The sequence below is a fragment of the Hemiscyllium ocellatum genome, chromosome 13 (genome assembly GCF_020745735.1).
Source record: "Hemiscyllium ocellatum isolate sHemOce1 chromosome 13, sHemOce1.pat.X.cur, whole genome shotgun sequence".
NCBI classification, from domain to species: Eukaryota; Metazoa; Chordata; class Chondrichthyes; order Orectolobiformes; family Hemiscylliidae; genus Hemiscyllium; species Hemiscyllium ocellatum.
In genome coordinates this window covers 33275430-33290563 of record NC_083413.1, presented here as the reverse complement: position 1 = coordinate 33290563, position 15134 = coordinate 33275430, and the positions used below count along the sequence as shown (strand labels likewise).

At 41.0% G+C, this 15134-nt stretch overlaps 1 protein-coding gene across 3 annotated transcripts in view; it reads left to right on the top strand.

Moving 5' to 3' along the window:
* rnpepl1 (arginyl aminopeptidase like 1) overlaps window positions 1-15134 on the top strand; it is a 72051-nt gene that overhangs the window by 32426 nt on the left and 24491 nt on the right. For all 3 annotated transcript variants that reach the window (XM_060834726.1, XM_060834727.1, XM_060834725.1), the window contains exons 2-3: window positions 652-792; window positions 11950-12101. In XM_060834726.1, the coding sequence (XP_060690709.1) occupies window positions 652-792; window positions 11950-12101 (293 nt within the window). The remainder of the gene's footprint in view (window positions 1-651; window positions 793-11949; window positions 12102-15134) is intronic.

The following is a 15134-nucleotide window of genomic DNA, read 5'->3' as shown; positions in this document are numbered from 1 at the left end:
CAAACTTGAAAACTAGAAAATATTTTGCATGGTATAAAGTTCTATGTTGTGTTTATAATAATAAGACTTCTGATTTTAAATCATCAGGGAAACTCCACTTTTCCCTTGGACAATTTCTTGTGTGTATTTTTCATATAGCTGAGATTTATCTGCTTACTACCGAAGTGCAACTCCCAGTGTCATGTGAATTATTAATCATAGACATCAGCATGTCATGCTATTTGTTTTACAAATGGCCTCATTAGAAATGAGCTGAAAAGTTTCATTTCAGAAGAGGCCACAGTGCTAAACCTTTTTCACAATGAATGTGTAGATTTTCAACTGTCAACTGCTGCTTTCTTCCAAAATAATATATTTGTGTTTGCTGCATTAATTGAAATATTTCCATATTAATTATGTAACACAATTTTATGGTCTTTATGCATTCTAAGATGCACCAGATCTTTCAATGGCATAAACAACAATGACATAAAATATTGGATTCTGAATCTAATTTTTCAAATCTCACCAACTGGAGAGTGATTGTACAGGATTCACAAATCAAAACTGAAATTAAGACCAATTGTCCAACAACATGCAATAATCACAAAGTAAAACCTTAATTTAAAGCAGTTAGTGATTCACGTATTTTGCTTTTTTTCATACTTGCAGATTTGGTGGCTGGATCCAGAATTAACAAGTGGAAATTCCAAACCATTCCTTTTCACACATGGTCACTCAGTGTGTAACAGGTCCTTCTTCCCCTGCTTTGACACACCTGCTGTCAAGAGTACTTACTCCGCTACAGTTATGGTAGGAAAGCTGCCATTCAAATTGCTTTAGTTGTTTTTACTTGATATTAACAATGAATCAATGAAAAAGTTGATTATGCTGTGGAGTTCAAATAGATAACAAGTAAATTTGTTTGCCATTTGTTAATTTGCAGCTGGACTATGTCATGAGATAAATTCTGCCACGTTGAATCTGAGTATTGGTTCAGATTATGTGGCAATTGTGAACATTTACAATGATATGTAGGTTAGTTTAACTGCTGACGCTAAGATTTTTCATCAAGATACAGGTAATACTGTTGTAAACTGTTTCCTTTTTGATCTGTAGATGTGCTTAATTCTGTATTGTTTTTCATGTCCTATAAGGTGATAGAGTCAAAATATATGGGAGAGGAGTTCTAAAAAAAAGTAAGCAACAATACATTTGAAAAACATTTTAGAGCAAACAAAATAACTTTGATGCAAGACAAAAAAGGATAGGAACAGGGATTACCTATGCTGATCAAAAACTGGTTTAGATTATTTAAAGAATGAATTAGTAAGAGGCCTGAATTAAAGACAAGTTTTACAAGTGGTCCCTGCTCCCTTTTCTTCGTTTCTTCTCTTCTCCTTCTTTAGATTACTTACAGTGTGGAAACAGGCCCTTCAGCCCAACGAGTCCACACCGACCCGCCGAAGCGCAACCCACCCATACCCCAACATTTACCCCTTACCTAACACTACGGGCAATTTAGCATGGCCAATTCACCTGACCCGCACATCTTTGGACTGTGGGAGGAAACCGGAGCACCCGGAGGAAACCCGCGCAGACACGGGGAGAACGTGCAAACTCCACACAGTCAGTCGCCTGAGTCAGGAATTGAGCCCGGGTCTCATGCGCTGTGAGGCAGAAGTGCTAACCACTGTGCCACCGTGCCGCCCTCCATCTCCATGCCATTCTCTGCCATATCCTTTTCCACTGACTCCATTTTCTTCCCTTGTATCTAAGGCTCATCACTCCTCTTTTGTTTGTCTCATGAGGAGAGATTGAACAGTTTAAGCCTTTACTCACGAGAGTTTAGAAGGATGAGAGGCAATCTAATTGAGGTATATAAGATGCCGAAGGGAATTAATAAAGTCGCCATAGAGCAGATGTAAATTTAAGGAGGCGATACACAGGTTTTTAATTATTGATGCATTAAAGGCTTATAGGGAATGGGCAGGAAAGTGGAGTTGAGGCTGAGATGAGATCAGCTATTCCTGATGCCCAAAACTTGATTCTCCTGCTGCTTGGATGCTGCCTGACTTGCTGTGCTTTTCTAGCGCCACACTTTTCAACTTGAGATCAGCCATGTTCATATTAAATGCAGAGCATTTCCATGGGCTGAATTGCCTTCTCCTGCTCCTAGTTCTTATGTTTTTATGTTCTGTTGACTGTTACTTTGCTCCAGCCCAAGTGGTGCTGCTATATGAAATGATTGCAGCTGTTTGTGCATTGTTTCTTGTTTTTGTTAGCTATCATATGCAATGACTGGATTGATTTCAAATAGTCACAGCACATGATTGTCACATATATGCGCACCATGTGATGAGCTCACATTACTGTTATTTGAAATTCACAGATGGTAATGCAGTGCTAGATTTAAAGATTAAATGGATGTTAATCAGGTATAGAAGAATGCACTCCACAAGCACATGACATTGGAACTCACACTGGCAAATGCCACATGTAAAATAACTTTGACATCAACCTATGATCAAGAACTGTCTTGAATTTGAATGTGGCAACTTCAATATTGTCAACGCAGATTTTGAATACTCTATAACAGGCAACATTTACAATGAGGAGGCCAACTTAGACTGCATGTTTGGAAAAGCAAAAGATACTACCACCATAATTAAAACATTCCTGTATACAGAGGAAACCTGAGATCTTATTCTCAATTAATCAGCCTATGGAATATTGCCACTTGTTAATAGAAGCTAAAATACAACTTTTGGTCATCATTTCCACAGTAATAAAACCTGTTGTCGCAGTGAATACATCTCATGTTTTTCCAAATATCTTTGTTTGGTCATAAAATATAGGTGATATCATATGCAATGACTGGATCGACTTCAAATCCTCACAGCACATGATGGTACGCATATGTGTGACAATGCGATGAGCTCACATGACTGTTATTTAAAATTCACAGATGGCAATACCGTGCTAGATTTAAAAATTAAATGGATGTTTAAGTGAAAGTGCATTTTGTTCCATACTGGGTCATAAGCTGAAGAAATAGAGTTAAAAATCACACAACACCAGGTTATAGTCCAACAGGTTTATTTGGAAGTACGAGCTATTGGAACGCTGCTTGGTAGCCAGTGGGTCAGGATCACAGGACACAGAATTTATAGAAAAAATTGTAGTGTCACACAACTCACATGATGTATTGAAAAAACATAGATTGCTGTTAAGTCTTTAATCACTTAGAATGGGTTGCAGGTTTCAATTTGTTAATGTGTAAAACCCAGAATGTTTTTCAAGTCACATACCCAAGATAACTTAAGATTTAAAGAAAAGTGACATCTCGACTCAGACAGTGCATTACAGGTGTGAGGTTAGAGTCTGTATGTATTCTTGCCTTGAGTCGGAGCAGTTCTGTTTACAAAGGAATTTATAAAATGTCACATGGATTGACTGTATATAGACAAAATAGAATGTATCTGCAAATGCAAATTCATTGCATAGACGTGTGTGTGTGTGTGTGTGTGTGTGTGTGTGTATGTATACACGAGTGTGATGGAATATATGCCTGTGAGAGGGGGTGTGTGTATATCTGAAAGAGAGCAAGTGTATGAGAAAGGATCTGTGCGAGTGTGATTGTAAGTGTGTGTGTGTGTACATGTGTGTATAGTGTAGTGGGGTCACCTGTCGCGTGACAAGAACCCGAGGTTCCCACTGAAGCCATTCTTATGGTACCAAACTTGGCTACCAGCCTCTGCTTGGCCATTCTGCATTGTTCTGTATCCCGAAGTCTGCCTTGGAGGGCAGTCACCTGAAGATCTGAGGCCAAATGTCCTTGACCACTGAACATCCCTGTCTGGCAATCATTGAATGGTGTCATAGTGTCTGCTTGGTCTTGCTATTTACTATGCCTGGGGGCATCCTTGCCTGCAGCGTATGAGGGAGAACACATTGGCCAAGTCACATGAGTACCTGCCGTGTCCATGATGGGTGGTCATAGAGTCATAGAGATGTACAGCACGGAAACAGACCCTTCAGTCCAACCCGTCCATGCTGTCATATACCCATCCAGATGTCTTTAAAATGTTGCAATTGTACCAGCCTCCACCACCTCCTTTGGCAGCTCATTCCATAGAGGTACCACCCTCTGAGTGAAACAGTTGCCCCTTAGGTGTTTTTTATATCTTTCCCCTCTCACCCTTAACCTATATCCTCTAGTTCTGGACTCCCTCCACTCCAGGCCCCCACCCCCCCACCCCGGGGAGAAGCTTTGTCTATTTATCCTATCCATGCCCGTCATGATTTTATCCTCTGTTAGGTGCCCCCCCTCCCTCCGCCCAAGCCTCTCACGCTCCAGGGAAAACAGCCTCAGCCTATTCAACCTCTCCCTATAGTTCAAATGCTCCAACCCTGGTAACATCTTTGTAAATCTTTTCTAACCCTTGTGACATGGGACAACTCAGGACAGGCTTGATGAACTGATCTGAAATATATGACCTCCAATAACAAAAGTAATCAGCCTTTATTGCAGGGCAGAACAACTGAAGGTTATAACTGGAAAAGGCACCAATTTAACAACAGCTGACACCCAAACACAAGTTGGAAGAGAATACTCAAGAATCCAACAATATGTTGGTGATCATAATATCTGAAAAGTTTTGAAGTCAATAGAATCACATAGAGACTGAGATCCAATGGACAAAATCTAATTTATTCATAAGATTGTGCTTATCTTCTCAAGGATGACAATATCATCTGTTAATACTGGAAAGAACATTGTGAACAACACAGTGAATCCACAGGGATAGCTGATACCCTCCAGTATATCTCCCAGGGCCCATAGAACATAGAAAAATACAGCGTAGTACAGGCCCTTCGAAGTTGCGCTGATCCAAGCTCACCTAACCTACACTAGCCCACTATCCTCCATATGCCTATCCAATGCCCGTTTAAATGCCCATAAAGAGGGAGAGTCCACCACTGTTACTGGCAGGGCATTCCATGAACTCGTGACTCGCTGAGTAAAGAATCTACCCCTAAAATCTGTCCTATACCTACCATCCCTTAATTTAAAGCTATGCCCCCTCGTAATATCTGACTCCATACGTGGAAAAAGGTTCTCATGGTCAACCTTATCTGAACTCCTAATCATCTTGTACACCTCTATCAAGTCACCCCTAAACCTTCTTTTCTCCAATGAAAACAGCCCCAAGTACCTCAGCCTTTCCTCATACGATCTTCCTACCATACCAGGCAACATCCTGGTAAACCTCCTCTGCACCCGTTCCAGTGCCTCCACATCCTTCCTATTGTATGGCGATCAAAACTGCACACAATACTCCAGATGAGGCCGCACCAGAGTCTTATACAACTGCAACATGACCTCAGGACTCCGGAACTCAATTCCTCCACCAATAAAAGCCAGTACGCCATATGCCTTCTTCACAGCACTATTTACCTGGGTGGCAACTTTCAGAGATCTGTGCACATGGACACCAAGATCCCTCTGCTCATCCACACTACCAAGTAGCCGACCATTAGCCCAGTACCCCATCTTCTTGTTACTCTTACCAAAGTGAATCACTTCACACTTAGCCACATTGAACTCCATTTGCCACCTTTCTGCCCAGCTCTGCAGCTTATCTATATCCCCCTGTAACCTGCCACATCCTTCCTCACTGTCAACAACTCCACCGACTTTCGTATCATACGCAAACTTGCTCACCCAACCTTCTAGCCCCTCCTCCAGGTCATTTATAAAAATGACAAACAGCAATGGTCCCAAAACAGATCCTTGCGGAACACCGCTAGTAACAACACTCCAAGATGAACCTTTACCATCAACTACTACCCTCTGTCTTCTTCCAGCCAGCCAATTCCTAATCCAAACCTCCAACTCACCCTCAATGCCATACCTCCGTATTTTTTGCAGTAGCCTACCATGGGGAACCTTATCAAATGCCTTGCTAAAATCCATATACACCACATCTACCGCTTTACCCTCGTCCACCTCCTTAGTCACCTTCTCAAAGAATTCAATAAGGTTTGTGAGGCACGACCTACCCTTCACAAAACCATGCTGACTATCCTTGATCACATTATTCCTATCCAGATGTTCATAAATCCTATTCCTTACAATTCTCTTTCAGACTTTGCCCACAACAGAAGTGAGACTCACTGGCCTATAGTTACTAGGGTTATCCCTACTCCCCTTCTTGAACAAGGGAATCACATTTGCTATCCTCCAGTCTTCTAGCACTATTCCTGTAGACAACGAGGACATAAAAGTCAAGGCCAATGGCTCTGCAATCTCCTCCCTTTCTTCCCAGAGAATCCTAGGATAAATGCCATCAGGCCCAGGGGACTCATCTATTTTCACTCTTTCCAGAATTTCCAAAACCTCTTCCCTACATACCTCAAAGCCATCCATTCTAATTAATTGTGACTCAATATTCACATCGGCAACAATGTCCTGTTCCTGAGTGAATACTGACGAAAAGTATTCATTCAGTATCTCCTCAATTTCTTCAGCCTCCACACGCAACTTCCCACTACTATCCTTGACTGGACTTATTCCTACCCTAGTCATTCTTTTATTCCTGACATACCTATAGAAAGCCTTTGGGATTTCCCTAATCCTACTAACCAAGGACTTTTCATGTCCCCTCCTTGCTGCTCTTAGCCCTCTCTTTAGATCCTTCCTGGCTACCTTATAACTCTCAATCGCCCAAATTGAACCTTCACGCCTCATCTTTACATAGGCCGTCCTCTTCCCTTTAACAAGGGATTCCAATTCCTTGTTAAACCACGGCTCCCTCACACGACCCTTTCCTCCCAGCCTGACAGGTACATACTTATCAAGGACACTCAATAGTTGCTCCTTGAACAAGCTCCACATATCGATTGCACCCTTCCCTTGAAGCCTACTTTTCCAAGCCACGCATCCCAATTTCCCTGCCACCAGCTATAACTCTTGCCCTGTAGTGCACACTTATCCCTCTCCATCACTAGAGTAAAAGTCACCGAATTGTGGTCACTGTCCCCAAAGTGCTCACCTACCTCCAATTCTAACACCTGGCCTGGTTCGTTATCCAGAACCAAATCCAGTATGGCCTCACCTCTTGTTGGCCTGTCTACATATTGTGTCAGGAAACCCTCCTGCACACATTGGACAAACACCGACCCATCTAACGTACTCGAGCTATAGCTTTCCCAGTCAATATCTGGAAAGTTAAAGCCCCCATAACAACCACCCTATTACTTTCACTCTTCTCCTGAATCATCCTCGCAATCCTTTCTTCTACGTCTCTAGGACTATTAGGAGGCCTGTAGAAAACTCCTAACAGGGTGACCTCACCTTTCCTATTTCTAAGCTCAGCCCAAACTACCTCAGATGGCCAGTCTTCATCCATTGTCCTTTCCACTGCTGTAATACTATCTTTGACGAGCAATGCCATACCTCCCCCTCTTTTACCCCCACCTCTGACCCTACTAAAACATTTAAACCCTGGAACCTGCAACAACCAATCCTGTCCCTGTTCTACCCATGTCTCCGTAATAGCCACAACATCGAACTCCCAAGTACCAACCCACGCTGCAAGTTCACCTACCTTATTTCGTATACTTCTCACATTGAAGTATACACACTTCAAGCCACCTTCCTGTTTACAGGCACCCTCCTTCGAGATTGATGCCATGTTCCTAACCTCCCTACACTCCAGATCCTGCACTCTAAAGCTACAGTCTAGGTTCCCATGCCCCTGCAGAGTTAGTTTAACCCCCAAAGAGCACTAGCAAGCCTCCCCCCAAGGATACTGGTGCTCCTCAGGTTCAGGTGTAGACCATCCTGTTTATAGAGGTCCCACCTTCCCCAGAAAGAACCCCAGTTATCCAGAAACTGGAATCCCTCCCTCCTGCACCATCCCTGTACCCACGCATTTAACTGCTCTCTCTCCCTATTCCTCGACTCTCTATCACGTGGCACGGGTAACAAACCAGAGACAACAACTCTGTTTGTTCTAACTCTGAGCTTCCAACCTAGCTCCCTGAAAGCCTGCTTAACATCCTCATCCCTCTTCCTACCTATGTCGTTGGTGCCAATGTGGACCACAACTTCGGGCTGCTCCTCCTCCCCCTTAAGGACCCAGAAAACACGATCAGAGACATCACGTACCCTTGCACCTGGGAGGCAACATACCAAACGTGAGTCTCTCTCGCCCCCACAAAACCACTTATCTGTGCCCCGAACTATCGAGTCTCCAATAACTATTGCTCTGCTCTTGTCCACCCTTCCCTTCTGAGCAACGGGGATAGGCTCCGTGGCAGAGGCCTGAACCCCATTGCTTACCCCTGGTAAGTCGTTCCCCCCCCAAGTATCCAAAACGGTATACTTGCTCTTGAGGGGAATGGCCGCAGGGGGTCCCTGCACTGGCTGCTTCCTCCCAGTCCCCCTCACTGTCACCCATCTGTCTGCAATCTTTAGAGTTGCCACTTCCCTAAAGCTCCGATCTATGACCCCCTCTGCCTCCCGAATGATCCCAAGTTCATCCAACTCCAGCTCCAGTTCCCTAACACGGTCTTGGAGGAGCTGGTGATGGGTGCACTTCCTGCAAGTGTAATCAGCAGGGACTACCATGGCATCCCTCACCTCAAACATGCTGCAAGAGGAACATTGCACTGCCTTCACTGCCAGCCCTGTAAAAATAACCTTTAAAAAAAAAACTAGGTCTAAACACTAGAATAAGCAAAATGCAGCACTTACCTTCTTACCACAGCGGGTCTTATTATTAGGTTAGAGGAGGAGTGCGGGTGGGAGGCACTACCTCTGTAGTGCCTTGGGTTCCTCTCTTGCGCGCCTTTATAGAAAAAAACTTACCCAGGTAAGCTTGGGTTACACCAGCTTCCGGGTCGGCTCCGCGCTTTTTAAAAAAAATTTTCAAATTTAAACTGTTAAACAAACGTCACCGAGCCTTCAAGCAGCCGCAGCCAAACAGCCCTTACCTGCTCCGCTGAGAGAGTGAGCTCAGAAGGACAATCCGTGGCTGAGTCACCATCAATGAAAGAGCTGCAACAAGCAATCAAACAGATGAGAAATAACAAAACTTAGATGATTATAAATCTTGCACAAATCTTATTTTTTGCAATATTCTGTTTTTGTTTTAGTTTATTAATACTTGGAGTTTTAATATATATGTATATATTCTGTTAACTTTGCAATAAGTATTTTCTCAGTTTACATTTCCAGCTCTTCAGCCTGATTGACAGTCAACCTCCTGACTCCAACTATTTTAACTGTTTCCAATCTGTCATTTATTTTGTATTTAACTTTGATATAAGTTAGAAGTATTTCGTAAAACTAAGAACAAATTGTGTAAAACAGTAACTTTTTTTAGGTTAATTAGGTTTATAGGATTGTTGACTTTGAGGACTGTATCTTCATTTTAGATAGAATGAAGATCTTTGCAGTCTGCCTGACAGCAGACCTGCATGGTTTGAATGTTAGAGTTTAAAGGGGATCCAGATGTTTTTACTGGAAAGAAGGGGCAAGATATTTACATTTGGAGACCATGGAAGCAGCTGTGTGCCAACATTGGAGACACCATGAGTACTAAGATAAAAAGAAGTTGGGTTCTGCTGAATTGCTAATCAATATTTTTACCTGGATGTAACAACCACATGATTCATTTTTCCATGGAAGTGAACATCTAAGATATTCTTTAAAACTAATGAGCTGTAAGTCAGCTGGGTCGAGGGCATCCAGATTGTCTAGATGTTAAGATTCTCATGGGTTCACTGCACTGGAATGTTGGTGATAACATGTGCTCAGATTCAAAACACACTTGCAGGGGAATCTATAAGGAAGTCATAGGCTGTTTGGATTCCCAATTTGCTTTCGAGATTTTGTACATGTCAAGCTCATATTATTTTCCTTTCCTCTTGACAACCAAGTCCAATGTTCTCCTCCCACTGAATGAACAATCTGTGTAATTTTACTTTAGAATTTTTTTTATTTAGGTACTGGTTAACTCAGTTGGCTAGATGGCTAGTATATGATTCACAATAATACCAACAGTGCAGGTTCAATTTCTGTTCTAGTCAAGGGAAACTTGGGACTTGCTTTCTGTTTTGCCTCTGACAAAGAAAGGTAATTGCAAATATCACTGTCAAGAAAATACCACTGAGCTCAGCATGAAACACAAAAAGGCAATGAGCCAAGGGCCTACCTGTGGACATAACACAAATTAATGAACAGATGTTTTAACAGTTCCGTTTGATTGTGCTTCATGGCTTATTGCATAAGTTAAAACTACAGTTATGCTATTTTACAAAAAGGTTTCATCTAAATTGTTCAGGGAACATATACAATTTTGTACAAAGAAGTGGATGATCTATGTTCTGAAATTTCAACTTGTAGCTGGCACTTGAGCGCTGTAACCAACAAAGTGCTGGACACATTAATCCCTCAAATGATGGGGAAGGATCAGATATGAAATCCAGGTGATTTGTATAACAGGCAATTGACCATAATCCCAGTTTTAAACTCAAATAAAATACAGTTGGTTCTGATATAACACGATAATTCTGTTCATGCGCACTCTCACGTTATAAGAAAATCGTGTAATAGCTGCGCCATTTAAACTAATCGCGTTATAGCCAATACAGTAAGGAAAGTTGCATTCTACAAATAACTAAATTCTTCAATCGCATTAAAGCCAATTCGTGTTGAAGAAACATGTGATATAGCAGAACCAACTATATCATGGATGCTACATGTCTGAAATAAAAACAAAAAATTCTCGAAAAGTTTAATAAGTCTGGAGAGAATAACAGAGTTAACATTAGGAGTCGAAAGACACTTCTTCAGAACCAAGCGATTCTCAGCATTTTCAGTTTTTATTTACCCATTTTACATCTAGGCAGGAAGTTCAGAAACTATCCTGCCATTTCTGAAATTGTGTCTGTTCCTTGTTGACTGTTAAAGGAATCATCTTCCTTTCACTCATGGAATACTGCTATATTTTATCAACAATTCAATATGCCTGGTTTAACTAGGAGAAAGTGAGGACTGCAAATGTTGGAGATCAGAGTCAAAAAGTGTGGCACTGAAAAACAGAGCAGGTTAGGCAGCTACCAAGCAGCATCAGGGCTGATGAAGGGCTTATGCCTGAAACGTCAAATCTCTTGCTTCTCTGCTGTGCTTTTCCAGCGCCATTTTTTTTACTCTAATGCCAAGTGTAACTGTTAGAGATTGAGACTGCAAAGTCCAGCAACTGAAAATAGTCATGTTTATAATACAGACTGAGCCAGTAGCTGACCTTCAAAAAGCAGAAAATACAATTAGTCCAAAATGGTACACAGTTGATTTAAATGAAGCTCTTTTTTAAATATTACTTATGGGCATTGAAAGTTGGCACATAAAAACTGATGGATGTACAGCTGAAAATGTGAAATTTGTTGTGGGTTAACATCATATTTAGAGTTGAGAGGGGGTACAGTGATGAGGCCAGCATAAACATATATACCAAGATCTCAAAAATATGTTAAAATATCTGTTGCCATAGAATCTCATGTTCCAGACTGAGTATGCATGTGCCAGCTTTCTTGATTCTTGCACTTAAGGCTGTGATTTGACTATTCCCCAAGTGTAATGACCTTTCATTTGCTGTGTCAAATATTTCTTTGCTTCATAATGTCTAAATTGCTCTTAGTTGGTTAGTGTGGCCCTTTATTATGCATGTTCTGATGATCAACACAGTTTAATGTGTGCTCTATTCTTGTAATATTGCCCTAATTTAGAACGTTGATTTAAGAGACACTATTTGGCTAAGTTTTCTAAGTGTTTCATATTGCTGACCTGCATGCCATTAAATTGCTTTTGTATTTTGCTTTTCTAGACTCCTTAATTTCATAAAAACCGTAGAGTCTGAAACCAGCATTTTTGTTCATTTATTCTGTTTCGTTTCTTAGGTTCCACCTGGTATTAGAGTGCTGATGAGTGCAACTCGGAGCACATTTGATGAGCAAGAGAATATATACAGATTCCAAATGGAGTATCCGGTTCCTGCTTACCTGTTAGCACTTGTAGCAGGAGATTTGATCTCTGCAGATATAGGTCCACGGTAAGCACTTCTGTGACAATAAAATGGATTTAATATCCTATCCTAATTATTATGCTGTATAACTAAATGTAATCCCTTTACCCATTTCTATTCCTGAGCAAAATATGCAAAACCTGAAACAGCTGGATTTATTGAGACAACATTGCCAATCACAATGTATTGCTTTAAGCTAGTAATTTCCCTTGTTTTATTTAATTTCCTGAGGGATAGAAATAACAAACTGATAAAAATCTCCCATAAAGAAGGATTATTGTAGCAGAGCAATCAAAAACAAAAGCTCTGGGCTGTGAGCCAGTGGTAGGAGAAGGGGTTAGTGCTGATCAATACAATTTGCCTAGTTTTTCTTTTGGAAGAGTTCCTTATAGATGCATAGTTGTTGGTATGGATAGATCAACATAATTCTTGCCAATTAATGCAGTTTAAATTAAGCCATGTGGTGCTGATTTTTTCAGCAGCAAGTATGAATATACTTCTGACTGGATGTGCATCATTTTGGGTCAGCACAAATGCAAAGCCTGATCATGTAAAGGGCAATAGAAGTTTGAAACAAAAACAGAAATTGCTGGAAAAGCTCTGAACTGAGGAAGGGTCAGTTGAGCCAAACGTTAACTCTGATTTCTCTCCACCACATACTGCCAGACCTGCTGAGCTTTTCTAGCAATTTTTGTTTTTGTTTCTGATTTACAGCATCTGCGATTCTTTCAATTTTTAGTAAAGGTTGAAGTTTCTTCTGCAAACAACAATTAATGCATAATAACTTAGTTTTAAACTGTATCAGATGGATTTTTGTTAATCAAAGGTATTAGGGGAATGTAGGCAAAGGAGTTACATCGCAAATCAGCTGTGATCTCATTGAAAGTTGGAATAAGTTTAAATACTCCACTCCTGTTCCTTTATCCTTGCATCTTTCTTACAACATTGATTTTTACCCAAGCTGACGCTGGATGACTTTGTGAAAATAGCTCCAAACTTTGCATAATATTTGGAAATTAATTCAGAATTTAGCAGGATTGTCTGCATTCTTTGTCCCAAGATTCCAAAATCCAGTCATGTCCTGACTCTCCTGTGGTCCTGATCATTAATCATTTCTGGTGCTCAGATGTTTCCTCTGAAACTTGTTCTTGATGTCACATTATCAATTCCACATTGTTGTCTGAAACCAGTACCATTTCCTCCCATCTCCACTCATTTTGGACCATAACCTCCATGAGACATCCCCATTCCCCTACTTCCCACTCTGACCCCTGACTGCAACCACCAAGGCCTATCCTGAGCCCAAACTGCAACCTCACTGACCACCAATTTCCATTTTCCCACAACCTTCAATTGCAAGTACATGGTATACTTGAATTTGCCACTTATCTGGCCACTTGCTATTGCAGTTCCTTGTGATGAGGCTAAAAGTCCAACAAATAGAGCTTCCACAATATAAAGAAGGTCCTTGTTTGTGTGCAGGATGCCAACAGATCCTTTGACAGGTTTCCCAAAGTGCTTACATCTCTTGAGTAGCATGAGGTAAATCTGATGGAAGACCAGTCTGTGCACTAATCAAATGCAAAGTACATGTACACTAATTTCCTTGGTTTGCAATGATGGGTCAGTCTAGGTACTGTGCAGAAATACAGGAATGAGGATTGCCTGCACGAATTTCTGACTAAAGAAAAATTACTTCTCACTGAGCCATTTAGACAGAACTGCAGCAATACTGCACCACATAAATTGAAACCTTCAAAAAAAAAATGATGAAGGGCTTATGCCTGAAACGCCGATTCTCCTGCTTCTCGGATGCTGCCTGACCTGCTGTGTTTTTGCAACACCACACTCTCAACTCTGATCTCCAGCACCTGCAGTCCTCACTTTCTCCAAAAAGAAAATGTAGCTAGTTTATGGAGTCTTAAATTTGCTAAAGAGCTCTGGATTTAAAATGTATGTTAGAACATCGAACAAGTATCAGCCCCTCTAGCCTTCTCCGCCATTCGATAAGATCGTGGCTGATCTGATTGTAAACTAAAATCCGCACTCTGACCTGTCCTTGATCACCTTTCACCCCCTTGCTTAACAAGAATCCACTTACAACTGCCTTAAAAAGAATTCAAGAATGCTGCCTCCAACTACCTTTTTTAGGAAGAGTTCAAAAAATCATGACCCTCTGAGGAAAAAGTTGATCTAATCTTTGTTTTAAATGAGGGAGCCCTAATTTTTAAACAGTGACTCCTAATTCTAGCATCTTCCATAAGAAGAAGCATCCTCTCCCCATCTACTCTGTTAAGACCCCTAAGGATCTCCTATATTTTAATCAAGTCATCTCTTACTCTTTCAAACTCCAGTGGATAGAAGTCTGGCCTGCCCATCCTTTCCTTCCAAGAAAACGTGCTCATTCCAGGTATTAATCTGGTAAACCTTCTCTGAACTCCTACCAACCTACATAAATGCAATAATATTAGAGTTCTGTATAACTGAAGCATAACTTCCCTACATTTGTATTCAGTTCCCCTTGTGGTAAATAATATTCTATTTGCTTTCCTATTTACTTGAGGTACCTGTTTGCTGTCCTTCTGTGATTCATGTGCAAGGGCAGTCAGATTCACCTGCATCTCCAAATTCTTCAAACTCTCATCATTGAGATAATATTCTTCTTTTACATCGTTCCTGCCAAAACGGACAATTTTACATTTTCCTATGTTATAGTCTGTTTGTCACATCCTTGCTTGCTCACTTTGCCCAATAATTAATCTATGTCCCTTTATTCATTCTTTATGTCCTCTTTACAAATTATTTTCCTATCTGTCCTTGAATCTTCAACAAGTTTGGCAACCGTATCTACTGTCCCTTCATCTAAGTTGTACATATAAATAGTAAACAATTGAGGTCCTAAAACCAATCTTGGCAGCGCACCACTTGTTACACCTTGATAAAGACCTATTTATGCCTACTCTCTGCTTCCTGATAATCGTTTAGCGATGGCAGTATATTCCTTACATCACGAGTTTTAATTTTTGCAATAATCTTTGAAATGCACTTTACCATTCTAAG